Genomic DNA, 26817 nt, shown 5'->3' on the forward strand with positions numbered 1-26817 from the left:
GTTGTTTGTCAGTTGCTTCATTTGGCATTATTTTCTCTCATTCAGAAGACTGTCTTTTCACCTTGCTTATAGTTTCCTTTGTTGTGCAGAAGCTTTTAATTTTAATAAGGTATGATTTGTTTATTTTTGCTTTTATTTCCAGTATTCTGGGAAGTGGATCATAGACGATCCTGCTGTGATTTATATTAGGAGAGTGTTTTGCCTATGCTCTCCTCTAGGAGTTTTATAGTTTCTGGTCTTATGTTTAGATCTTTAATCCACTTTGAGTTTATCTTTGTGTGGTGGTGTTAGAAAGTGATCTAGTTTCATTGTTAGTTGTCCAGTTTTCCCAGCACCACTTGTTAAAGAGGTTTTCTTCACTCCATTGTATATTCTTGCCTCCTTTGTCAAAGATAAGGTGTCCGTATGTGTGTGGATTTATCTCTGGGTTTTCTATTTTGTTCCATTGATCCATATTTCTGTCTTTGTGCCAGGACCATACTGTCTTGATGACTGTGGCTTTGTAGGAGAGCCTGAAGTCAGGCAAGTTGATTCCTCCAGATCCATTCTTCTTTCTCAAGATTGCTTTGGCTATTCGAGGTTGTTTTTTGTTTGTTTGTTTGTTTGTTTGTTTGTATTTCCATACAAATCTTGAAATGATTTGTTCTATTTCTGTGAAAAATACCGCTGGTAGCTTGATAGGGGTTGCATTGAATCTGTAGATTGCTTTGGGCCGTATACTCATTTGCACGATATTGATTCTTCTGATCCATGAACATGGTATATTTCTCCATCTATTAGTGTCCTCTTTGATTTCTTCCATCAGTGTTTTATAGTTTTCTATATATAGATCTTAAGTTTCTTTAGGTAGATATATTCCTAAGTATTTTATTCTTTTCGTTGCAATGGTGAATGGAATTGTTTCCTTAATGTCTTTTTCTACTTTCTCATTATTAGTGTATAGGAATGCAAGGGATTTCTGTGTGTTGATTTTATATCCTGCAACTTTACTCTATTCATTGATCAGCTCTAGTAATTTTCTGGTGGAGTCTTTAGGGTTTTCTATGTAGAGGATCATGTCATCTGCAAACAGTGAGAGTGTTACTTCTTCTTTTCCAATTTGGATTCCTTTTATTTCTTTTTCTGCTCTGATTGCTGTGGCCAGAACTTCCAGAACTATGTTGAATAGTAGCAGTGAAAGTGGGCAGCCTTGTCTTGTTCCTGACTTTAGGGGAAACGCTTTCAATTTTTCACCATTGAGGATAATGTTTGCTGTGGGTTTGTCATAGATAGCTTTTATTATGTTGAGGCATGTTCCTTCTATTCCTGCTTTCTGGAGAGTTTTTATCATAAATGGATGTTGAATTTTGTCATAGGCCTTCTCTGCATCTATTGAGATAATCATATGGCTTTTATTTTTCAATTTGTTACTGGGATGAATTACATTGATCGATTTGCAGATATTGAAGAATCCTTGAATCCCTGGGATAAAGTCCACTTGGTCATGGTGTATGATCTTTTTAATGTGTTGTTGGATTCTGATTGCTAGAATTTTGTTGAGGATTTTTGCATCTATGTTCTTCAGTGATATTGGCCTGTAGTTTTCTTTCTTTCTTTTTTCTTTCTTTCTTTTTTTTTTTTTTGCAGCACCTTTGTCAGGTTTCTGGTGTTGGGTGATGGTGGCCTCATAGAATGAGTTTGGAAGTTTACCTTCCTCTGCAAATTTCTGGAAGAGTCTGAGTAGGATAGGTTTTAGCTCTTCTCGAAATTTTTGGTAGAATTCAGCTGTGAAGCCATCTGGACCTGGGTTTTTTTTTGTTTTTTTGTTTTTGCTGGAATATGTCTGATTACAGGTTCAATTTCCGTCCTTGTGATGGGTCTCTTAAGATTTTCTATTTCTTCCTGGTTCAGTTTTGGAAAGTTGTACTTTTCTAAGAATTTGTCCATTTCTTCCACGTTGTCCATTTTATTGGCATACATTGCTGAGAGTGGTCTCTTAGGGTCCTTTGTATTTCTGTGTTGTCTGTTGTGATCTCTCCATTTTCGTTTCTAATTTTATTGATTTGATTTTCTCTCTCTTTGTTTCTTGATGAGTCTGGCTAATGGTTTGTCAATTTTATTTATCCTTTGAAAGATCCAGCTTTTGGCCTTGTTGATTTTTGCTATGGTCTCTTTTGTTTCTTTTTCAGTTATTTCTGCCCTAATTTTTAAGATTTCTTTCCTTCTACTAATTCTGGGCTTCCCCATTTCTTCCTTTTCTAGTTGCTTTAGGTGTAGAGTTAGGTTATTTATTTGACTTTTTTTTTTTTTTTCTTGAGGTATGCCTGTCTTGCTATGAACTGTCCTCTTAGCACTGCTTTTATAGTGTCCCACAGATTTTGGGTTGTTGTATTTTCATTTTCATTCATTTCTAGGCATATTTTGATTTCTTTATTGATTTCTTCTGTGATTTGTTGGTTATTCAGAAGTGTGTTGTTCAGCCTCCATATGTTGGAATTTTTAATAGATTTTCTCCTGTAATTGAGATCTAATCGTAATGCATTATGGTCAGAAAACATGCTTGGAAGGATTTCGATTTTTTTTTATTTAATTTATCAAGGTTAGATTTATGGCCCCGGATGCGATCTATCATGGAGAAGGTTTGGTGAGCGCTTGAGAAAAAGGTGAAATTCATTGTTTTGGGGTGAAATGCCCAATAGATATCATTTAGGTCTGACTGGTCTATTGTATCATTTAAAGTTTGCGTTTCTTTGCTAATTTTCTGTTTAGTTGATGTGTCCATGGGTGTGAGTGGGGCATTAAAGTCTCCCACTATTGTTGTGTTATTGTTAACTTCCCCGTTCATACTTGTTAGCATTTGTCTTACATATTGTGGTGCTCCTATGTTGGGTGCATATATATTTATAATTGTTATATCTTCTTCTTGGATTGATCCTTTGATCATTATGTAGTGGCCTTCTTTGTCTCTTTTCACAGCCTTTGTTTTAAAGTCTATTTTATGGATATGAGTATTGCCACTCCTGCTCCCTTTTGGTCTCTATTTGCGTGATACATCTTTTTCCAGCCCTTCACTTTAAGTCTGCATGTGTCCCTTGTTTTGAGGTGGGTCTCTTGTAGGCAGCATATATAGGGATCTTGTTTCTGTATCTATTCAGCCAGTCTTTGCCTTTTGGTTGGGGCATTCAACCCACTTACGTTTAAGGTAATTATTGATAAGTATGATCCCGTTGCCATTTACTTTATTGTTTTGGGTTCGGGTTTAAACACCCTTTTTGTGTTTCCTGTCTAGAGAATATCCTTTACCATTTGTTGGAGAGCTGGTTTGGTGGTGCTGAATTCTCTCAGCTTTTGCTTGTCTGTAAAGCTTTTGATTTCTCCTTTGTATTTGAATGAGATCCTTGCTGGGTACAGCAATCTGGGCTGTAGGTTATGTTCTTCCTTCACTTTAAGTATGTCTTGCCATTCCCTCCTGGCCTGAAGAGTTTCTATTGAAAGATCAGCTGTTATCGGTATGGGGATCCCCTTGCGCGTTATTTCTTATTTTTCCCTTGCTGCTTTTAATATTTGTTCTTTGTGTTTGCTCTTTGTTAATTTGATTAATATGTGTCTTGGGGTGTTTTGCCTTGGGTTTATCCTGTTTGGGAATCTCTGGGTTTCTTGGAACTGGATGATTATTTCCTTCCCCCTTTTAGGGAAGTTTTCAACTATTATCTTCCTTAAGGATTTTCTCATGGTCTTTCTTTTGGTCTTCTTCTTCTGGGACTCCTATAATTCGAATGTTGGAGCATTTCATATTGTCCTGGAGGTCTCTGAGATTGTCCTCATTCCTTTTAATTCGTTTTTCTTTTTTCCTCTCTGATTCATTCCTTTCTACCATTCTGCTTCACTAATCCTATCTTCTGCCTCCTCGTTATTCTACTATTTGTTGCCTCCAGAGTGTTTCTGATCTCATTTATTGAGTCCTTCATTATATATTGACTCTTTTTAAATTTCTTCTAGGTCCTTGATAAACCTTTCTTGCATCTTCTCAATCCTTGTGTCCAGGCTATTTATCTGTGATTCCACTTTGATTTCAAGATTTTGGATCATTTTCAGTATCAATATTCAGAATTCTTTCTCAGGTAGATTCCCTATCTCTTCCTCTTTTGTTTGGTTTGGTGGGCATTTCTCCTGTTCCTTTACCTGCTGAGTATCCCTCTGTCTCTTCATCTTGGTTATATTGCTGCGTTTGGGGTGGCTTTTCTATATTGTGGGAATTTGTGGAGTTCTCTTTATTATGGAGTTTCCTCACTGTGGGTGGGGTTGTATCAGTGGCTTGTCAAGATTTCTTGGTTAGGGAGGCTTGTGTTGGAGTTCTGGTAGGTGAGGCTGGAATGCTTCTCTCTGGAGTGCAAGGGAGTGACCCGTAATGGGTTATGAGACGCCAATGGTTTTGGAGTAACTTTGAGCTGCCTGTATATTGAGGCTCAGGGCTGTCTTCCTGTGTTGCTGGAGAATTTGCATGGTGTGTCTTGCTCTGGAAAATGTTGGCCCTTGGGTGGTGCTTGGTTTCAGTGTAGGTATGGAGCCATTTGATGAGCTCCTATCGATTGATGTTCCCTGGAGTCAGGAGTTCTCTGATGTTCTCAGGGTTTGGACTTAAGCCTCCTGCTTCTGGTTTTCAGTTTTATTGTTACAGTAGCCTCAAGACTTCTCCACCTATACACACCAATGATGAAACATCTAGCTTAAAGATGAAAAGTTTCTCTACATTGAGGGACACCCAGAGAGGTTCACTGAGTTACATGGAGAAGAGAAGAGGGGGGAGGGGGTAGTTAGAGGTGACTGGAATGAGATGAAGTGGGATCAAAAGAGGAGAGAGCAAGCTAACCAGCAATCACTTGCTTATGTGCGTTCCACAGTCTGGACCGCTCAGAGGTATTCACGGAGTTATACAGGGAAGAGGAGAGGGAGGAAGTAGACAGAGGTGGCCAGGAGGATAAAAGAGGGAAATGAAAAGCAGAGAGACAGATCCAGCCAGTAACCAGTTCCTTAAGTGTTCTCCACCATCTGGAACACAGAGATTCACAGATTTGGGTAGAGAAGAGAAGGGGGAGGGAAGAGACAGAGGTCACCTGGTGGAGAAAAAGGAGAGTCCGAAGGAGGAGGAGTGGTCAATCCAGTAATCTCGCTCTCAGGTAAAATTGGGTAGTGAAGTTTGGGTTTTTAAATGTACAAAATTGACAACAAATACCGAAAAGCAAAGATTAAAAATTTAGAGTAGATATTGGATTTTCAAAAATACAATATTAAAGAAAAGAAGAAGAAGCAGGGGAAAAAAAGCCACAAGAATTATTAAAACAACAACAACCGCACAAAGACTATATACGTCGTTTGCTTTAAATAATAGGGTCTGGTTTTTGTTTTTTTTTGTTTTTGTTTTTTTAAGTAATAGTAGGTTACAAAAATAAAAAAATAAAGGATAAATAGAGGACGTAAATATTTTTAAAAGTTAAAAGAAGAAGAAGAAGAAGAAGAAGAAGAAGAAGAAGAAGAAGAAGAAGAAAAATAAAAGAAGAAAAAACTACCACACAACCACATCAACAAAAAAGAAAAAAGAAAAATAAATGATCGTAAAAATAATAAAGATATTTCCGGCCCTTTGTCTGGTGTTGTGGGCAGTGTGGGGTTACTTCCAAGACGGTTCCCTCCATTTAATTTCTTCTGTTTGCTGGTCTCTTCAGTGTCTGATTTCCATCCTGACAGAGGAGGGGTGGTGGTGGACACTTTTTTTTTTTTTTTTTTTAGGCTCCCTTGTTCAGTCACGCTGTGGGGAGGGAGGGATGCTGCAAACAAATAACACTGGAACATGCTCGCAGTGTCTCAGCCCCGCTGGGCCTGCCCCTGCTCATGGCACACACCGCTCAGAATCTACGTTGCTCCACCAGGAGCAGCCTGAGGCCGGCCCTAGGCTGCATGCACCTCCCCGGTCTACGCCACTCAGGTTCGGCGCTCAGGTAGCCCTCAGAGATGCAGATTCGGTTGGGACTGCGTTTTGTGCCCTTCCCACGTCTGAGTAGCTCAGGTGTTTGGCAAGCGCGGTCGCTGCAACGTATCGCCTTTCCCGTCTCTGCTGCTCAGTTTTCTGGATGTACGGCTGGCGCCCATTGTGAGGTGGATGGTGACTGTCCAGAACCCCCAGAAGTCTTAGCAAAGAAGACTTCTTGCACTTTTGTAGGTAAAGTCTCTCCGGGGCTGCGATGGCCCCCTTCCAGCCCTTACAGCTCTGGCTGCCTGTCACCGGCAGGGGATGGTCTGTAACCGGCTATTTCTGTTCCATCCTTTGTTCTGTGTGTGGTCCTGGTGGTGTCTTATGTTCAAGCTTTTCACGTGGTAGCTATCCCACAGTCTGGTTTGCTAGCCCAAGTTAGTTCGTTCTGGTTACACATGGGGCGTTCCTGCCTGATTCTTAAAAAGCACTGCAGCCCGCACCTCCCATGTCTCCCTGCTCTGCCCCCACTTGCTAGTGTCGGATGCAGGCGTCTGCACTGCTTTTCCGCTGGGAGAGTTACAGTTGGGCTTGTAATCTGTTGGGTTTAATTATTTATTTATGCTTCCTTCCTGCTATGTTGCCCTCTGTGCTTCCAAGGCTCACCACAGACTCGGCAGGGAGAGTGTTTCTTGGTGTTTGGAGACCTCTCTTCTTAAGATTCCCTTCCCGGGATGGGATTCCCTTCCCAGGATGGAGCTCCCTTCCTACCTCCTTTGTCTCTTTGTTCATCTTTTTTATTTTTTCCTACCTGTTTTTGAAGACAATGACCTGCTTTTCCGGGTGCCTGATGTCCTCTGCCAGCATTCAGAAGTTGTTTTGTGGAATTTGCTCAGCGTTGAAATGTTTTTTTGATGAATTTGTGAGGGAGAAAGTGGTCTCCCTGTCCTATTGCTCCGCCAGCTTTACAATAGTTCTTAATCAAATGGAATTTGACAGGGGGTGTGCAGGGGGGATGGCATAGCGTATGATGTGAGTGAGGGGATACGGTGACACCAAATAGAATCTGGGGGCATAGTTCCCTAATGGGAATAGAACTCGTGCCCCTGCAGTGAAAGCACAGAGTCCTCCTCACTGAACTGCCAGGGGAGTTCCTGGAATTGATTTAATGAAAGATATCTAATTAGGATCTGGTGACATTTTACATTGTAGTTTGTTACCAGTGATTATAGTTCATATCATTTTATAGTTTTGTGATTTTACTAGCTTAAAATTTTGGGGGGTTTCTTTTTGTTTTAAAAGCTAAAAACTGTTTTATAATTCCATGGAATTAAAAAAAAATCTGTGGAATATTTTAAATAGTGGCGGCTTTTTTTTCTGAATGTGAATGTTTGGCTCCATTGAACTGAATGGTAATAACATTTGTAGAAGAGACACAGAGTGAAAGGTATGTATTTTTGTTAAGTGACATAACAGCACCCATTGCATGAGTTATTGGTTGGAGTTTGGAGACAGACTGTGTTGGGCTAACCTCCTTATTCCTGTTTTCATCCCTTGAATAATAATCAGGGGCTTTCTCTGAGGAAAGTGGGGCCAGCTGTCAGGCTCCTAAGTATCTACTGGCCAGCAGAGCTAGGATTAAACACAGCAACTGGTAGATACGGGATGGGGCAAGAGGTCACCTTGCCTCTTTTTTTTTTTTTTCTTCTGCCTGGAGAGATGCTTGTCCTGGTACAAGTAAGGCCAAAGCTGTGTCTTCATGGCCAGAGGATGTCTCTGATACTGCCTTGGGTTCTCCTAGGGTGGAGGGACAGCAGGGTCTCCCCAGTTCCTTGGCCAGAGAAGAACACACCCCTCCTTGCTCTCTGACATCCCCCAAGGACTCACGCTAGAGTAGTTTCTTCAGAATGGGTGTCCAGGACCCACCCCAACTCCTGGACCTGGCCGATCTGAGCCTGCCATGGAATGAGGCCTTGGCCATCGTGGCCCTGGAGGAGCTGCCCCTAGAGCTCTTCCCGCCACTGTTTATGGTGGCCTTTGCCGGGAGGCACACCCAGGCCCTGCATGTGGTGGTGCAGTCCAGGCCCTTCCCCTGCCTCTGCCTGGGGACCCTGATGAAGGAACACCAGCCTCATCTGGAGTCCTTCCAGGCTCCACTGGATGACCTGGACGTCCTGCTTGCTCAAGGGGTCCAACCCAGGTAAGGTCAACCTGGCAGACTGGTGGGGCCTGGGGGTGTGAGCAAGATGCAGCCAGGGCAGGAAGATGAGGGGTTCACTTGGACAGGCATCCAGGTTACAGGACTGGTTGAGGGGCAGAAGGGACAAAAGGCATGTGCTCCCCACCAATGTCCCTTAAGGTAGGGACCAAGGGGGTTCCTGAAGCCGGGGGAGCGGTGGTATATGGAGTGCAGAGCCCTCACGGGGTCCTGGTGCCAGTCGGCCTCTGCACAGCTCAGCGTGTCCCCCGCGGCCCTGCAGGCGGTGGAAGCTGCAGCTGCTGAACTTGCACTGGAAAGCCCACCAGGACATCTGCACCATGTGATCCAGCATCATGGAGAGTGTCTGCTCGTTGCTGGAGCCCGAGCCAGCCCAGTCCATGCAGAAGAGGTGCAGGGTGGAGGCGCAGGTGGGCTAAAGCCGGCACAGGCCCCTGTGCCTCAAGGAGGACACCTGGAACCAGACGCTCAGCTACCTGCTGAAGAAGGCCAAACAGGAGAAGCCTGGTGCACCTGAGCTGCCAGAAGCTCAGCATCTCCACCATGCCCACGCGGAGCATCAGGAGGATCCTGAAGGTGGTGCAGCTGGACTGTGTCGAGGACCTGGAGGTGCATTGCACCTGGAATCTGGCCACTTTGGGAAGGTTTGTGCTGCACCTGGGCCGGATGGGCAACCTGCCCCGGCTGCTGCTCTGGTGCATCCACGTGTTGCCGCACACAGCTCCCAAACAGGAGGAGCACTGCATCACCCAGCTCACGGCCCAGTTCCCGAACCTGCCCCACCTGTAGGAGCTCTACCTGAACTCCATCTCCTTCCTCGATAGCCACCTGCACCAGGTGCCCAGGTAAGGCATGGCGCCAGCCCCGTAGACCAGAACAGGCCTGTCTCTTTCGTTACCGTCAGGATGTCTACTCTATGCCTGCTGTGGACATTGCCAGGGTGCCCGGGCCACTTGGAAGTCCTCACAGTCTTGCCGCTCTGTCCCCGGGCATCTTGTCAGGTGACCTTCCTGGTTAGGGTCAGAGGAGTGGCCTAGGTTAGATGCTGTCAAAGCGGACTTCTTTCTGGGAGTCTGCATAGTGGCGGTCAGGTGTGATGCCCTTGGGAATTTTTTCTGAGAGAGTGATGTCTTAGCTGAGGCGATGACAAATAATTAAGCAAGGAGGACATTGGTCCATCAGGCATGAGGTTTGAAGTCCGAAGCTCTGTTTCTCCCTCCCACCTGCCACATTTGTCCTGAGCTGTTTTAGGTTCCAGGTGAGCTGGGGAAAGTAGGTGATTCTCGAGATGGCAAGGAGGGACCATGAGGGGAAACTGCACCTCCTAAGCAGTCGAGAGAAGATAAAAAGTTAAATAAGCATCATTGTTGAAGTGGCTCCAATCTCTCTAAGTCCAAATCACAATTATTGTTTTCCTCTAAGACTTCCTTTCTGACTACATAGGAAATTCTCAGTAAGAGGTTATCGCTCTGCCTTGAACTCAGTGATAAAATCTGAGAGGATGCGGCCTAGTCTGTCTGCATGAATGTGTTGCATTGATTCCCTTTTTGGCAGCTGAACTAAGTGTCCAGGAGTGAGCATCACTAGAGGGAACCTTCTTCCAAGGGACCCTCACTGCTAACCTCACCCAGGCCCTGGACTGGAGCATTTTCCCCAGTGGATTCAGCAGAAGCAAATCCTCCATCTCGTACCCTGGGCAGTGCCAAAACGGGTTCACTGTGCAAAATCAGCCCCTGAGTCGTGGGTCATATTCACCCGCAGTCCACCTGGAGCCTCTGGGACCCACCAGCCCATGCCCGTTTTCCCACTGCTCAGCCGTGTCTGACTCTTTGGGACTCCATGGACTGTAGGCTGCCAGGCTTCTCTGCCTATGGAATTCTACAGCTGAGAATACTACAGCAGGTAACAGATCTCTTTTCCAGAAGATCTTCCCAATCCAGGGATTGAATTTGGGTCTCCTGCATTGCATGCACAACTGAGCAGCCAGGCAAGCCTCGAGTTTCTAAGAGACAACCCAACATCCCTGAATCCATTGTCTAAATGTGCTTTTATGTCACTCATATCCCCACAGGTTTTATTTTATTTTTTTACATGAATAAAAACTTTCACACACAAATATTTATTCAAAGGCTGATGGAAATCTGTTCCCAATCGTCAAAAAATGTCACTACTGAGTTCAGTGTTTCAGTGTTGAGTGTAACTTGGCATTTTTCTCCTTGGTGTCATTCATCTGTAACTTTTTCGTTGTTGTTGTTGTTCATAAAACCTTAATCCTTAGGTATTTAGCTTAAGCCAAATGGTAAAGATAAAATTTCCTTCAAATCCTAGTTCTCTGCCACCCTGGCCATACTAAGGCTATTAACTAATTCTCTTTTCCCACCAGAGCTCTTTACTGAGACCAAGTCCTCTAAGAGTCAGAGGAGATTTAGCAACTAAACCAAATAACAGCACCCCTTCAGAGTGGTGGGCTCCAACTATACAGCTTTTTGTGACAGAAACAGCTGCGACTGGCATGGACTACCAAATTTTACTATAGTAATGTTCTGGAAATTAGCATTGCCTTGATTTGAGCTTTCCTGGTGGCTCAGATGGTAAGGAATCCACCTGCAATGCAGGAGGCTCAAGCTTAGTCTCTGAATCAGGAAGATCCCCCGGAGAAGGGAGTGAGTACCCACTCCAGTATTCTTTCCTGGAGAATTCCATAGAGGAGCCTGTTGGGATACAGTACATGAAGTCATAAAGCATCAGATAGGACTGACTAACACTTTCACGTCACCTTTAATCCTGTAGGTAAGCAGGTGGTGCAAGTCGTCATTGATTGAGTTTCTCAATGTGTCATGATCCCATAGGTTTTGGTCCCTCTCTGTCCCACCCTTGCATTGAAGCTACAAAACTACCCCTTTATGATTTCTTACTCAGGGAATTCGAACTGAGGGAAGAAGCAGCAAGAAGCCAGACGCTCTGCACTGATTAGGTAAGGATGAAGGAGGAGAGTGAAAGAGCCAGCTTAAAACTACATATTAAAAACACTGAGATCATGGCATCTAGCCCCATTACTCCATGGTAAACAGAAGGAAAACGGTGGAAGTACTGACAGATTTCCTCTTCTTGGGCTGTACAATCACTGCAATGGTGATTGCAACCATGAGATCAAAAGACGGTTGCTTCTTGGCAGGAAAGCTATGACAAACCTAGACAGTGTGTTGAAAAGCAGAGATGTTACTCTGCCAACAAAGGTCTGTATAGTCAACGCTATGATCTTCCAAGTGGTCATGTATGGTTGTGAGAGCTGGACCACAAAGAAGGCAGAGTGCCAAACAATTGTTCCCTTCGAGTTGTGGTGCTGATGAACACTCCTGGAAGTCCTTTGGACAGCAAGGAGTTCACACCAGTCAATCTTAAGGGAGATCAACCCCGAATACTTGTCAGAAGGATTGATGCTGAAGCTGAAGGTCCACTATATTGGTCATGTGATATAAGCAGCTGATTCACTGGGAAAGTCCCTGATGCTGGGCAAGATTGAGGGCAGAAGGAGAAGAGGGCAACAGAGAACGAGATGGCTGGATGGAATCACCAATGCAATAGACATGAACTTGGGCAAACTTCAGGAAATGGTGAGGGACAGGGAGGTCTGGCGTGCTGAAGTCCATGGGGTTGCAGATACAACTGGGCAAATGAACAACAACAATTTCTTGAGATAAAGCTGTTCCAGGGAGAGTATTAGAGGAAAAGATTTGTGAGAACAATGGAAGGGACAAGCTCTCCCCCAGAGACGGAGGAAGTGGGTAGAGGCTAGCCACCTGGATTAGTGCCCTCTTGAAAGATGTGCCTTTTGGACACCTTGTCGAGTTCACTTCTTACACGGCCCTGTCCCAAGGGCCTGATCTCCTCCTGGGTACCAGGTTCTCAGTTGGTGTGAGATGCTCAGCCTTGTTGGTGGACACTCAGGCTGACCACGTCACTCCACGGCCACAAGCCCCAGGGAGCTTCCTCCTTGACCACAGCAATGGACCTGGACTGGAGTTGGCCTTGGGGTTGTCCACAGAAGGAAAGGTGGGAACAGGTCATGTCTGTCTTTCTTTTTTTTGTTGTTGTTTCTTTTGTTTGCCAGCCAACACAGCTTTCAGGATCTTCGTTCCCCAACTGAGGATAGAATCCACACCCTCAGCAGTGAAAGTGCAGAGTCCTAACCACCCCAGGACTACCAGAGAGTTCCCAGTAGGTCATTTCCTGAGCCTGGTGGATGCCCCAGAAGCCTGATGTTGGCTGCTGAGAGCCAGGCTTCTATGGGCCAGGCTTTGATGAAGTCACCAAATGTTCCTTTCTCCCTGACCTCTGGGAGACCTGTGACCGTGGCCCGTATCATAGAAACTTCTGGAGGTAGAGAGAAGTGAAGGATGACATACCCCCTCTCCACTCATATTCCTTTCCTGGCTACCCAATGCCTTCCAATAAATTCATCTGCCCTCAATCCATCTACAGAAAGCATGCTGTCCTCCTTCCCAGAAAGCTTCCCTGAAGAAGAGGTTGAAATCATGTCCTCTGCTTCTTCCTAACCTAACATGTGAAGGCTTTTCTGTACACTTGGTGACAAGATTCTGCTAGACAGCTTTGGGTTTCTTCCCTTTCCCCCCCCCCCCCCCCCATTAAAACACATACTCTCCTTCACATCCAGGATGGTGTGAGCACAGGCCTCACTCTGTTCTCAAGGTTCTGTCCCTCAGAGTCTAGGAGAGAAACAAGCAAACAAGCAAACAAACAAACAAACAAACAAAGGCGGGGTGGGGCGGAAAGAGGGTTGGGTGGGGACGTTTAGCAGTAGTGTCTGCAAGAAGGGGAGACAGAAAGAGGCTGAATCCTGGAAAATCTGGGTGGGTGGTCATTTGTTGATGTTTGGGAGTCGGCTGGAAGCCGAGTCATCACCTGCATACCCGCTACTGTCCTTGAGGTGAGCCCTCTCTAGGGACTCCTGATCTAAAGAACACATTAATGTACTAAGGTGGCCACCAGAAATACACGAGACTTTAACAACAGGAAATTGTTTTCTCCCAGTTCTGGAGGCTAGAAATCCGGGATCAAGGTGTTGACAGTGTGGTGTCTCTGGAGATCTCTTTCCTTAATGAGCAGGCACCTACATTCTCGGGTCCTCCTGTCCCTTTATGTCCATGCATCCTTGATGCCTTGTGTGTCCTAATTTCCTCTTTATTTTCCGGCCATGCTGCTTTTCTTCTGGGTCTTAGTTTCCAGACCAGGGATTGAACTTGGGCCCTTGGCAGTGAAAGATCTGAGCCCTAACCACTGGCCTTCCAGGGAATTTCTCTCTCTCTCTTTATATAGAGAACCATCAGATTGGACTAGGGCCCACCCTAGTGACCTCGTTTTAACTTAATCACCTCATTAAAGGCATAATCTACAGATAAGGTTACATTCCAAAGTGTTGGGGGTTAGACACTCTACAGATTTTTTTTTTAATGAATTAATTTACTTGATGGCACCAGGTGTTAGTTGTGGTATATGGGGTCTTCGGTCTTCCTGGCAGCACATGGGATCTAGTTCCCTGACCACGGACAGAAGCCCGGCCCCCTGCACTGGGAGTGGAGAGTTTTAGCCACTGGACCTTTGGGAAAGTCCCCCCAACCTATGGATTTTGCAGGACACAATGAAGCCCCCAAACAGGGTTGATGGTAGGGTGATTTGCCTGGCTACACATTTGCACCCTACCTGCTCCTTAGAAATACCTGAGACCTTTAATAACGTTGACTCCCTGGTCCTATTCCTGGAGAAACTGAGTCTGTGGGTATGGAGTAAGATTGACAGGATCAATCAGAACATCAGTACTTTTCAAAAGCTCTCTAATACTCACTGTTTAATATGGACACCTTAAGCAGCCTGGGCAACAACTGGAGCTTGGGAGAAACTCAGACTCTCAGGCCCCACCCACAACCGTTGGATGAGAATGTGTTTTTGCACAAGACACATAGGCAATTCCTTAGATTCACTGATGGTTAAGAAGCACAGCCCAGGAGATTTGAAAGTGTGGCCCAAACGGAGATGTTTGCATCCAGATCTCTGAGCTTTGATTATATCCTAACTTCCTTCAATACGAAGGACATCCAGAAGCCCCAAAAGAGGGTGTGGAGCTCCTGGAATCTCTGAAGAGTTCTGGGGAGGATGAAGCGCCCAGCTCAAGCTACAACATCTCTTTAGTTTATTGAATTACCAATAACCTGCTCCTCCCAAGGCAGGTGCTCAGTGGTGTCACATGAAGGAAAAAATGAATTCCTGACCCTCAACCCTTAGGGTCTCCTGAAAGTGTAGATTCTTGGGTATTTTAAGCATATTCTTATTGTTGCTTGGGCTCCCATTGTGCCTCAGCTGGTAAAGAATCTGACTGCAATGTGGGAGACCTGGGTTTGATCCCTGGGTTGGGAAGATCCCCTGGAGACAGGAAAGGCTACCCACACCAGTATTCTAGCCTGGAGGATTCCATGGACTGCATATAGTCCATGCGGTCACAAAGGGTTGGACACAGCTGAGCACCTCTCAGTTTCACTGTTGCGATTTAGTTGCTAAGTTGTGTGTCTGAGTCTTTTGTGACCCCATAGACTGTAGCCTGCCAGGCTCCTCTGTCCATGGGATTTCTCAGGCAAGAATACTGGCGTGGTTGCCATTTCTTCCTCCAGGAGAGCTTTCCAACCCAGAGACTGTACCCAGGTCTCCTGCATTAACAGGTGGATTCTTTACTGTTGAGCCAACAGAGATCAATCTTTCCCAAAGTATTGGATGACTTTACACCCTGGGATTCACTTCATTTCATAATCAAGTGAGGCAAACTTTGAACTTTCAGATTCCCACGCCCTCTCCTAGGGCAATTTGAATTTCTTAGGTGTGATATGCAGCCCTGGAACCTCTATGTTTAATAATGTCCCAGGTGATTCTGAGATTTGAGCAATCTTTAGAAGCATATGAAAGTGAAAGTGTTAGTTGTCCAGTTGTGTTTGACACTTTGCAAACCCATGGATAGCAGCTCGCCAGGCTCCTCTGTCCATGGAATTCTCCAGGCAAGCATACTTGAGTGGAGAGTCATTTCCTTCTCCAGGAGATCTTCCTGACACAGGGATTAAACCCTGGTCTCCTGTACTGCAGGCAATTTTTTTACTCTCTGAGCCATCAGGGAAGCCTAGAAGCATAAATAGGTAGTCAAAATGTTTCTTCCTTTCTCCTAAGTTTTGCAAACATTTTAAAATTGACATCCAAAATGTTTTCGTGGTAAGTGTAAACACTGCAAAGGGTGTACCTTTTGCCATACAATAAAAATAAACCCTTTAAGTAAATCAGATTAGGAATTCCCTGGCAAGCCAGCAGTTAGTGTTCAATGCTCTCACTCTGGTGACCTGGGTTCAGTCCCTGGTCAGGAAACTAAGCTCCTGAAGGAAGTCTCATGGTGTGTCCATAAATAAATAAAACTGTTAATATCATGCTTTCAAATATATCCAGAAGAATGTAAAGAGCATAGAGTTTAAAAAAAAAAATTCAGTTTTGTTCACTTATTTGGCTTCTTCGGGTCTTAGTTGTGGCATGCAGGATCCTTTGTCCATTCTACTGCCCTCTGGCGTGTGGGATCTTACCCACCACGTATTAAACTCACATTCCCTGCATTGGAAGGCAGATTCTCAACCACTGGACGGCCAGGAAATCCCTAGCCTTGGGTTCTGATACTCACCAACATTGGAGAAGGACATGGCAACCCACTCCAGCATTTTTCCCTGGTGAACTCAATGGGTAGAGGAGGCTGGCTGGCTACAGTCCATGGGGTCGCAAAAAGTCAGACACAACTGAGCTACTAGGCACAGCACCGGCCATCATGCCTCTTAAAAGAGTATAAAACGAGCTCTTTCTAATGGTCAGTTTTTATTTTTTTCCCCTGCTTCACTGAGATGGAATGGACATATATTCTGTAAATTTAAGGGGAACACATGTTGATTTGATAATAACGGTATTTTTGATGTTATATCTGATTACAGCATTTGAGATCTCCTTCATTAGTGAACATCATTTTTGTTCTAATTCAGTGACTCTATTACCTTATAATGAATGGAAATACACGTATTTCTTCTCTGAAACCCTCTCTGAAACCCACGAATCTGTGCACACAGGGCTGTAAAGGCAGTGGGAGGGAAAGTTTGGGATATAATCTAGGTGCTGCAAAGGAGGACAGAGAAGAGGGCGAGTAAGGGGGGAAGGGAGCAGGAGGGGAGTGAGGGTGTGACCTGACACCCCTGACGTGGTTTAAGAACGCATGAGCCCCTGTCTAGAAAACACTCCTGGGATTCAGCATGTAGATTCACAGTGAGGACCTGGGAATCCACCGGGTGCTGAGTCTTCAAGTGCAGATCACTTGGGAGTAAGCTTACTTCCTGCCCTCCTCACCCTGCCTCCTCCCCAACCCACCCCCTTGCCCTCGGAAGAGGACAGGGGCTCGCTGTTCTTAGATGGAAATTTTTTTTTTGCCATTGGAAGAGAACTTTTGACTTTTTAGGTTCCTGACATCAGCCCATGCCCTGTTGGAAGAGCAGTGTGGACCACCTTCCCTTGCCCTTAACTATTGAACCCCAAATAACTAAAGATTCAGATAAATTGGAGATAAGGTGGTGGGCCTCTGGATGCCAGAGATGCAAGTGGGGACTCTCATCACACTGAGACCTGGAAAATAGCCGCCCCTGGGAGGGTCCCTGAAGCCCCACTCAGATTCTTTCCGCTCTCTAACATTTTGCTAGAAAATTTTCTAGTTGAAAGATCCTGTGGGGAAAAGCTGGTTCAGAAACCTGATTGGAGCCCGGTTTGGGTACTATGGATTGGACTAGAATGGGCTTTAAAAGGCTTGGAATCTCCTGATGCAGCCTCACTGGGAAAAGGCTTTTGGAGAGCCGGGCAGGAGTTTCATGGACACTGGACACAGGAAGCGGTCCTGCTATTCCCAGAGAAATATTCCTGGGACGTGGAGACAAAGACAATCCAGCTTCACCCTTCACTTGGTCTCAGAGTAGGAAGTGTTTAGCTGCACTGAGTCAACTGGACTTCAGGAGCTGGTGAGCCATGGAGTTTGGAATGCTTCCTTTTGTTCTCTGCAGCCATGAGTCTGCAAAATTTATCTGTAAAGGGCTACAGAGTAACCAAGCATTAAGCGCCATGAGGTCTCTCCCATTAGCAGGGTGAAATAGCCTCAGGCAGTGGCAAATGATGATGGCTGTGTTCCAATAAAACTTTATTTGTGACACTGAAATATAGATATTATATAATTTTCACATATCACAAACGTTTCCTTCGTGTTTCCCCAAATTTAAAAAAAAATGTAAAAAATATTAAAGGTTTTTTAAAAGTTAAAAAAAAAAAAAAACCTAACACAAAAAAATCACTCAGTTTGCTGTTTGAGGGGAAAAAACAAACAAACAAACAAACAAACAAAAAAAAACAGGAAGCAAGCCAATTTGTCAATCCCTGTCTAAACCATTTGCCTGTATAATGCAGCTAGCATGCCATTAGTGACTTGTAACATGAATTTAGTAGGCTGGATTCTGCTTATGAAAAATAGAAATCTTCATTAAATCTAAGATGACATCAGCTGTAAGGTACATTATTCCATTTACCTTTGGCCACACCCAGTGGCATGTGGGATCACAGGCCCCTGACCAGGGATTGAAGCCGTGCCCCTGGCCTGGAACTGAGGAGTCTTAAATACTGGAATACCAGGGAAGTCCCACAGCATTATTTTTCATACCACTATAAAATATATATTTATATACCTATGTATGTGTGTGTGTTCAGTTGCTTCAGTCATGCTTGACTCTTTGCAACCCTTTGGACTGCCACCCGCCATTCTTCTCTGTCCATACGATTCTTCAGGCAGGAATACTGCAGTGGGTTGCCATGCCCTCCTCCAGGGAATCCTCCTGACCCAGAGATGGAACCTGCATCTCTTAGGTCTTCTGCTCTGGCAGAAGGGACCTTTACCGCTAGGACCATCATTTACACACAAGCAAACAAACTATGATTCGCTACTGATGAAATGTGATCTGGTATCACAAATGGCCACATGTAAACTTTAGAATGTCCCTTAATGTCTATGAAACGTGTTAATGGCATGGAAGCTATCGACAAACATATTATATGGAGAGAAATTGTGTTACAAATCTTCTATTTCAATGAGCACCACCGCCCCTGTCAGCATCCAGCTAGATACTGGCTGACTTTCTCTCTTGCATGATAGTTTTATTTCATTCAGATTTGGAATTCATTAAATGCTTGGAGAAATTGCTTCTCAGCCTTTTGGCTAAGATCAAGTGTAAGTATCTGGGGAGCCAGGAATGAGTGGGTCAAGCTTGAGGTACAGATAAATGACTGTTTAATAACAGTTACTGTTTATTTATGCAGCAGACATGTAGCAGACATGTAGCACTGACAGACACTACATGTTGTTCGAGAAAACAAAATACAGCAACCCAATAGCTCTGGAGGTGAATATGGCATGTGAGTGCTTTCTGACATCATGGTCATGAAAGCCTGGCAGAGAAACTGTGGACCGAGGCAGGTCAAGAGTTGGGTGCTGGTACTTGAGACAGCATCCAAGGCAGGGGGAGCAGTAGAAGTCATGAGAAGTCCCCATCCTTCTTCCTCGGTACCCTTGGGAGATTGGGTCTGGGAACCCTGCACCTGGAGATACCAAAATCCATGGGTGCTCAAGTCCATTATATAAAATGGTGCAGTCTTTGCATGTAACTTAAGGGGATACTCCCACATGTTTTAAATCATCTCCACATTCCTTATAATACCTAATGCAATGTTGATGCTGTGTAAATAGTTTCAAGTACAGTGTAAATGCTCTCTCTCTCTCTAGAGAGAGAGAGAGAGAGTTGCCAGCATGAGGCAGGTTCAAGCCTTGCTATTAGAACTGGCTGGAATTTTTTTAAAAAATATATTTGATCCATGTATAGACTATGGTTCCTTCTGGACTCAGAGAGTGGAAGGAGTGAGAGGCACCCCCAAGGGACAGCTGGGAGCTCTTTTGGACATTTTCTGTCAGTCAGCATTTCTGAGTGAGATTGTAGATCTATAAACAAAATGGTGCCTACCATTTTGCAGAGTTTAACAGGAGCACTGGGGCCACCATGGGGAGAAAAGGCAAAAGTGGTGGCTGGAGAAGGAACTTTAAAGCGGTCATGTCACTTGACTGAGTTTGAGATGTTTCCTTATGTCTAAGCGTGTTAATAGTTATCTCAATGTTTCACCAATGATTAAATCAGGTACCAATTTTGTCTTTTGAAAGAAATATAATCATCACCAGTTATCAGCAGAGAATAAGTTTCAAGACCCCCAGGGGACATCGGTAACCTCACACAGTATCAAACTCTATATACACAATGGTTCTTCTAGACAAACATACCTGTGATGCAGTCTACTGTATAGAGGCACAGTAAGAGATCAGCTAGTGCCTAATAATAACAGGAAAGTGAAAGTGAAGTCGCTCAGTCATGTCCAACTCTTTGCGACCCCATGGACTGCAGCTTATTACGCTCCTCTCTCCACGGGATTTCCCAGGCCAGAATTCTGGACTGGATTGCCATTTCCCTCTTCAGAGGATCTTCCTGACCCAGGGATTGAACCTGGCTCTCCCGAATTGTAGGCAGACACTTTACCATCTGAGCCACCAGGGAAGGTGTAATAATACCATAGAACAAATATAACAATATACTTTTATAAAAGTTTTGTGAGTGTAGTCACTATGTAAAATATACTACTGTACTAATTGAGTGATTTTCTCTTTTTTCACCCTAACTAAGCACTTACTATGCTCTGTGTCCATACCTTTCGCAGTTTGAGGTTTGACAGCAAAACTAACCCAGATTTATTTTCTCTTCTTCACATTCACCACAGATATTAGCAACCTCAGCATACATTTTTTCTTTCTCTTTTTATATCAAATTGAGAACTTTGATCTTTTCACTTAGAGGTAGCACTTAATGGATTTTCTTGGGCATATCTAAATGGGCAGCATCACTCCACTTATGGTTTGGGGCCATTATTGAGTAAACTAAGGATGACTTGTTCACAAGCCCTGTGACATCTCACCAATCATTGGGGTAACCGAGCGACAAATGCGTGGGATGTTCAGGACTAAGGAACGATTCACGTTCTGGGCAGGAGGAAGCAGGATGGTGTGAGATTCCAATCACTCTCCTCAGAATTACCCGCAGATTAAAATGCATACGTTATATATTTCTGGAGTTTTCCATTTAACATTCTCGGTGAACAACTGAGGGTTAACTGAAACCACAGAGAGTGACACCTGAGATCAGAGGGGATGACCTTTTCTGATGATTACTTTTAGGTGGGAAAAAAAAAAAACAACACTAGAAGGGGCCACTTGAAGCCAAAAGTGATTGCAAAATGGCCCATCTCTTCCCGTGTGAGGAAGCACAAGCACCACCACAACCCAAGAAAAAGACCGCCGTGTCCAAATCCAGAGTGAGGACAATGACGATGCTGAGGTCATCTTTGTTGGAGTGGAGCACGTCAATGAGGATGCTGAAACCCTCTGGGTCAGAGTGATTTCAAGCTCAAAGCCAGTCATTTCTAACGCTTTGAACAGAGTGACCAGGGAATCATCTTCAAGAAGAATGAAGGACCCCGTGAGTCCAGATCCCTCCTGCACGTTGCAACCTGCAAATCTTAAGACCCCAGCATCAGAGCCAGCTGCCGTATCACCAGCTTCTCAGTGTGCATGGGGAGGAAGAGGCAGTTCTATTATTTCTGAGCCTTCATCTAAACCTGATTATAAAACGAACTCTCCGGAAACTGTCCTTCACAATTCAGAACTGCTCTCTCTGCGGCGTCACTGTCTCTCTGGAGCTGTTCTCTCATTAGGAGACAAGGATGAAAGCCCTCTTAATTCAAAGCGGTGTCCTACTTCAGATGTGAATTTTAACAGTGGGAATCCCAAAAGACCCAAACTCAGGGATGGAATCCCAGGGGGACCTGCCTCCACCATGGCCCCTCCAGGTATCTCTCCTGGAAAAACACGATTATGACCTTGGAAGATTCCCTGACCTCACCGAGCCGTGTTCATGGTGGGGCATCATTTTCATGGACTCATGCCAATGACCAGGCATGCTTCCGTCTTATGGATCCAGAAGGACCATGTAGTTTGTAAGGGCTGGAGAAAATGGACGTTTTGACTCTTGCAACTCAGAGCAAGTCTGTTGATGCCATGAAAGTAAATCTGGGATCAAATTTACTGATGAAAGTAAATGTTATTTGATGGCTTTTACTCTGGCAGCATACAAGAGATGGCAGCCAGAACAGAAGACTCACACAGCCTTTAAATGCCTCAGCTGCTTGAGTGTTCTAAAATATGTCAAGTTTATGACCCACCTGAGGAACCATCTAGAGCTTGAGAGGCAGAAGGGTGACAGCTGAGAAATCTACACTACCTGTCAGCACTGCCACCACCAGTTTCCCACCTTGTTCCAGCGGCAGTGTCACACTGAAAGTGTCCATGCTTCCTGGGAGCCCTCCACGGTCTGTAAAATCTGTGAATTGTCCTTCAAAACAGATCAGGTTCTATTACAGCACATGAAGGACAGTCACAAACCTGGCAAAATGCCCTATGTCTGCTGTGTTTGCAATTACAGATTGTCAGCCTTTGCCAATGTAGAGGCATATTTTAGAACATGGCATGGAAATATGAACAATTTGTTTGTCTGTTTTGCCTCAAAATTTTCAAACAGGTGACATCCTTTGTAAATCACGCTTGGAGGAACTGGAACAGGAGGGTCTTTCCGTGTTCCAAGTGCTGGCTGCAAAGTTTGAACGTGAAGGAAAAGACAGAGAACCAAACCAAGAATCATCGGTCATTCCAAAAGCCAGAGCACTTGGGAGGGTTGCCTCCTGAAACAGAGGTCATGATCCAAAGTTCAGTTCAGCTGGGACTGAGAGAGACAGCATCCATCATTGTGAGGAACACTGACTCCAAAGTGCCACCCAGAAAAACCACAAAAAAGATTGACTACGGACACGAAATATTCCGGACATGTTGCAGCAAGAGATCTGGCCAAAAATTTATGTTCTACCCACCTCCAGAAATTCAAAAAAGCCCCACTGAGGTTCAGCCAGCTGTACATAAAGACCCTGCCTGGCTTTTGTTGTTCAGTTGCTCAGTCGTGTCTGACTCCCTGTGACCCCATGAACTTCTGTATGCCACGCTTCCCTGTCCATCACCATCCCCTGAAGCTTGCTCAAACTCATTCCGTTGGGTTGCTGATGCCACCCAACCATCTCATCCTCTGTCATGCCTTCTGCTCCTGCCTTCAATATTTCCCAGGATCAAGGGTTTGGTTTTGTTTTGTTTTGTTTTCCCAATGAGTTGACTCTTCCCATCAGGAGGCCAAAGCATTGGCGCTTCAGCATCCGTTTTTCCACTGAATATTCAGGGTTGATTTCCTTTAGGATTGACTGGTTGGATCTCCTTGCAGTCCAAGGGACTCTCAAGAGTCTTCTCCATTCTCCAGCACCACAGTTTGAAAAGATCAATTCTTCAGCACTCAGCCTTCTTTATGGTGCAGCTCCTCCATCTGTATCTGACTACTGGAAAAATCACAGCTTTGACTTTATGGACATTTGTTGGCAAAGTAATGTCTCTTTCTTTTAATACACTGTCTAGCTTTGTCACAACTTTTCTTCCAAGGAGTGAGCATCTTTTAATTTCATGGCACCAGTAACCATCTATGGTTATTTTGTAGCCCAACTAAATAAAGTCTGGCTTTACTGTAACTGAGATTGTATTTGTTTCCTCTCTCTACTATCAAGTAGCTTTGAAATCTCCATGTTCCTTACTGGCCACTCTCTGCCCCTCAAAGTAACCACTTCTTTGACCTCTAGCACCAGGGATTCATTTTTCTTTGTTTCAAGTGTTAAATAAACAGAATCACACAATAGACTTTCTGTTCCCCTGGTCTTCATTTTCCTTTAAATAAGTGAGAAGCATTCTTATTGTATGTAGCTGTGGAACATTCTTTTTTGATTGCTGGGTAGAATTCCCTCAGATGAATTGGCATAGTCTTATACGTCCATTTTACTGTGCCTGAAATTTAAGGCTCGTATTTTTCCTTATTGAATAAGCTGCCTATGAACGTTTTTGTGTCTTTCATTGTAATTTCTCTAGGATAGCTAAATCTATATGTCTCGACATGAGATTTTCTGACAACGCATGTGGTAGTGGTTTAGTTGCTAAGTAGTATTTAACTGTTACAACCCCACAGACTCGCCAACCAGGCTCCACTGTCCATAGGATTTCCCAGGCAAGAATACAACATTGGGTTGGCATTTTCTTCGCCAGAGGATTTTCCCGACCCAGGGTTCAAACCAAGGTCTCCTCCACAGCAGGCAGATGTTACTGACTTAGCCATTCTAACATGCGGGTACAGTCAAATGCTTTTTTGAAACTGATTGAAGCAGTGTGTATTTCCACTAACAGTACTGGCATTTCCATTTCTACTGAACACTTGGCATTGTCAGTCTGCTTCATCATATAACTGAGCAGGACCCTGCAGGGCTTTCCCAGTGATAGACCATCCCCTGCCCAACCCCCACCAACGTCCTCCCTTATTTGTAGAAACATTTCTGGTCCTAGACCTTCCATGAGTTTCAAAGAACAAATTTAATTAGAAGTGAAAAGCTGCAGAAACGAGAAAAACATCAAGCAAGACAAATAATAATTTGTTGTTGGGCAGTCGTGTTCATTCTTTGCGATCCCATGGACTGCGGAACACCAGGCTTCTCTGTCCTTCATCGTCTCCTGGAGCTTGCTCAAGCTCAAGTCCGTTGAGTGTGTGATGCTATCCAACCATCTCATTCTCTGTCATCCCCTCCTCCTTCTTTCAAACTTTTCCGGCATTAGGGTGTATTCTAATGAGTCAGCTCTCCCCATAAGGTGGTCAAAGTGTCGGGGCTTCACTTTCAGTATCATTCCTTACAGTGACTATTCAGTGATGATTTCCTGTAGGGCTGACTGGCTTGGTCTCGCTGCCAGTCCAACAGACACTCAGGAATCTTCACCAACACCACAGTTCAAAAGCATCAATTCTTTGGTGCTCAGCCATCTTTACGCTCCAACTCTCACGTCCATACCTGACTAGTGGAAGAGCAATAGCCTGGACTACATGGATCTTTGCTGGCAAAGTAATTCTGCTTTTCCATATGCTTTCTAGATTTGTCACAGCTTTTCTCCCAAGGAGCAAGCATCTTTTAATTTCGTGGCTGCAGTCACCATCTGTAGTGATTTTAGAGCTCAAGAAAATAAATTCTGTCACTGTTTCCATTGTTTCTTCATCTATTTTCCATGAAGTGATGAGACCTTTGACTGTGTGAACCACAACAAACTCTGGAAAATCCTTAAAGAGATGGGAATACCAGACCATCTGACCTGCCTCCTGAGAAATCTGTATGCAGGTCAAGAAGCAAGAGTTAGAACTGGACATGGAACAAGTGACTGGTTCCAAATAGGGAAAGGAGTATGTCAGGATTATATACTGTTGCCCTGCTTATTTAACTTAATTGCAGAGTACATCATGAAAAACACTGGGTTGGATGAAGCACAATCTGGAATCACGATTGCTGGAGAAACAGTGACAACCTCAGATATGCAGAAGATGCCACCCTAATGGCAGAAAATGAAGAGCCTCTTGACGATGGCAAAAGAGGAGAGTGAAGGACTGGCTTAAAACTCAAATTTCAAAAAATGAAGTTCACAACATCTGGTCCTATCGCTTTATGGCAAAGAAATGGTGAAAAATTGAAAATAACAGCAGATTTTATTTTCTTGGACTCCAAAATTACTGTAGATGGTGAATGTGGCCACAAAATTAAGGGAAACTAGCTCCTTGGAAGAAAAGCTATGGCAAACATAGACAGCATTAAAAAAAAAAAGCTAAGGCATCACTCTGCTGACCAAGATTCTTATAGTCAAAGCTACGGTGGTTCAGACAGTAAGGAATTCACTTGCAATGTGGGAGACCGGGGTTCGATCATGGGAATGACATCCCTGTAGTCCAGTGGAAATACTCGGTGCTCCCAGATTAGGGCGTCCAAGTTCATTCCCTGGTCGGGGTATTAGATCCCACATATTGCAACTAAAAATACCACATGTGACAATTAAAATTCCTTCTGCCACATGCTACAATGAAGATTGAAGGGTCCTTGTGCTGGAACTAAAAGCAAGCGCAGCCAAAAGTAAATGAATAAATATTTGAAAGAAAGAAAGAAAAATATATGAGAAATCCCTGTTGGTTCATTGGTTAGGACTTGATGCTTTCACTGTCAATGGCCAGGGTTCAACACCTGGTTGCGGAACTAAGATCCCACAGGTTCTGTGGCATGACCAAACAAAAACCCAGAAAGATAACTGAGGCGTACAGGACTCCCAAAGTTTGAAAACGAAGCAATATCACTGCAAACAGGCTGTGCAGTAAGGATTGCCAGGAACCCAAAGTGCAAAAGTGGCATGTCTGTAATTCACAAGCCTCTTTAATGTTGTGTTTTAGGCTCTTCCTTCTCCTGCTTCTGAACCTAAATAACTTATTGCTCCTAAGAGAAATTGTTATGGGAAAAGCACTATTTGAACTGAATGATAGTGAAAATAGCAAATTTTTGAGACAGAACTAAAGCAGTTTCACGTGTTAATATGCACTACATTTGAAAAGAAGAAAGGTTGGCAAAACAATCACCTAAGTCAGTGCTATTCACAGACATTTCTGCAGCAATAGAAATTTTTTTAATAATTGTTACATGTATTCCCTAATAAGGGCGATCAGCTTTTCACATATATAAATGCTTATGTTTCTTTTCTGTGAGGTGTTCTGCTTATATTCTTTATCTGAATTATCAGATGGAGTGTTCATCTGGCAGGGTTTTTGTTTGTTTGTTTGTTTGTTTGGCCTTGCTGTGAGGATTAAGGGATCTTAGATCTTCAACCAGGGATTGACTCTCTGGCCCCTGCAGTAGAAGCACAAATCTCTAACAACCGGATCACTAAGGAATTCTCAATAAAAATATTTTCTATGTCCTTGTCTAATATGCCACTTTGCAAATGTTAAAATGCAGCCAGTGTGACTGAGGTATTAAATCTTTGTGTGTGTTCAGCGGCTTCAGTCTGCCCAGCTCTTTGCAACCCCATCAGTGTAGTGCACCAGGCTCCTCTGTCCATGGGATTCTCCAGACATTAATACTGGAGTGGGTTGCCATTTCCCTTTCCGGGGGTTCTTCTTGACCCAGGGGTTGAACCCATGTTGTTTACATCTCCTGTATTGGCAGGCAGGTACTTTACCACTAGCACCAACTGGGAAACCTATTAAATCTTTACTTTAATTAATTTAAAATTAAAAGATATGGCTAGAAGGACCAGATCTTCCTTATAAATGAGTTTCAATTAACTTGTATACACAGTAATTTGTGTATCTCTTAGATATTTTCCTCAAGATGAGATTCCATGCCCCTCCCTAAATGTAGGCTGTGTTTAGTGGCTTGTTTCCAAGAACAGAATATGTCAGTAGGAAGGAGACAACTTTATAGCAGAGGAACTAGTGGTAAGTCATTTTGATAG

General features: G+C 44.1%; 1 protein-coding gene across 1 annotated transcript; it reads left to right on the plus strand.

Annotated features, from left to right (window-relative positions):
• The first annotated feature begins 8708 nt into the window (after window positions 1–8708).
• LOC138431312 (zinc finger protein 280A-like) lies at window positions 8709–24880 on the plus strand. The gene is given in 5 exon segments (XM_070289524.1): window positions 8709–8950; window positions 20638–21221; window positions 21499–21915; window positions 21918–22259; window positions 24780–24880. Coding segments are annotated over 5 exon segments (1686 nt in total).
• Window positions 24881–26817: the final 1937 nt, after the last annotated feature.

This window comes from Ovis canadensis, chromosome Y, assembly GCF_042477335.2.
Source record: "Ovis canadensis isolate MfBH-ARS-UI-01 breed Bighorn chromosome Y, ARS-UI_OviCan_v2, whole genome shotgun sequence".
NCBI classification, from domain to species: domain Eukaryota; kingdom Metazoa; phylum Chordata; class Mammalia; order Artiodactyla; family Bovidae; genus Ovis; species Ovis canadensis.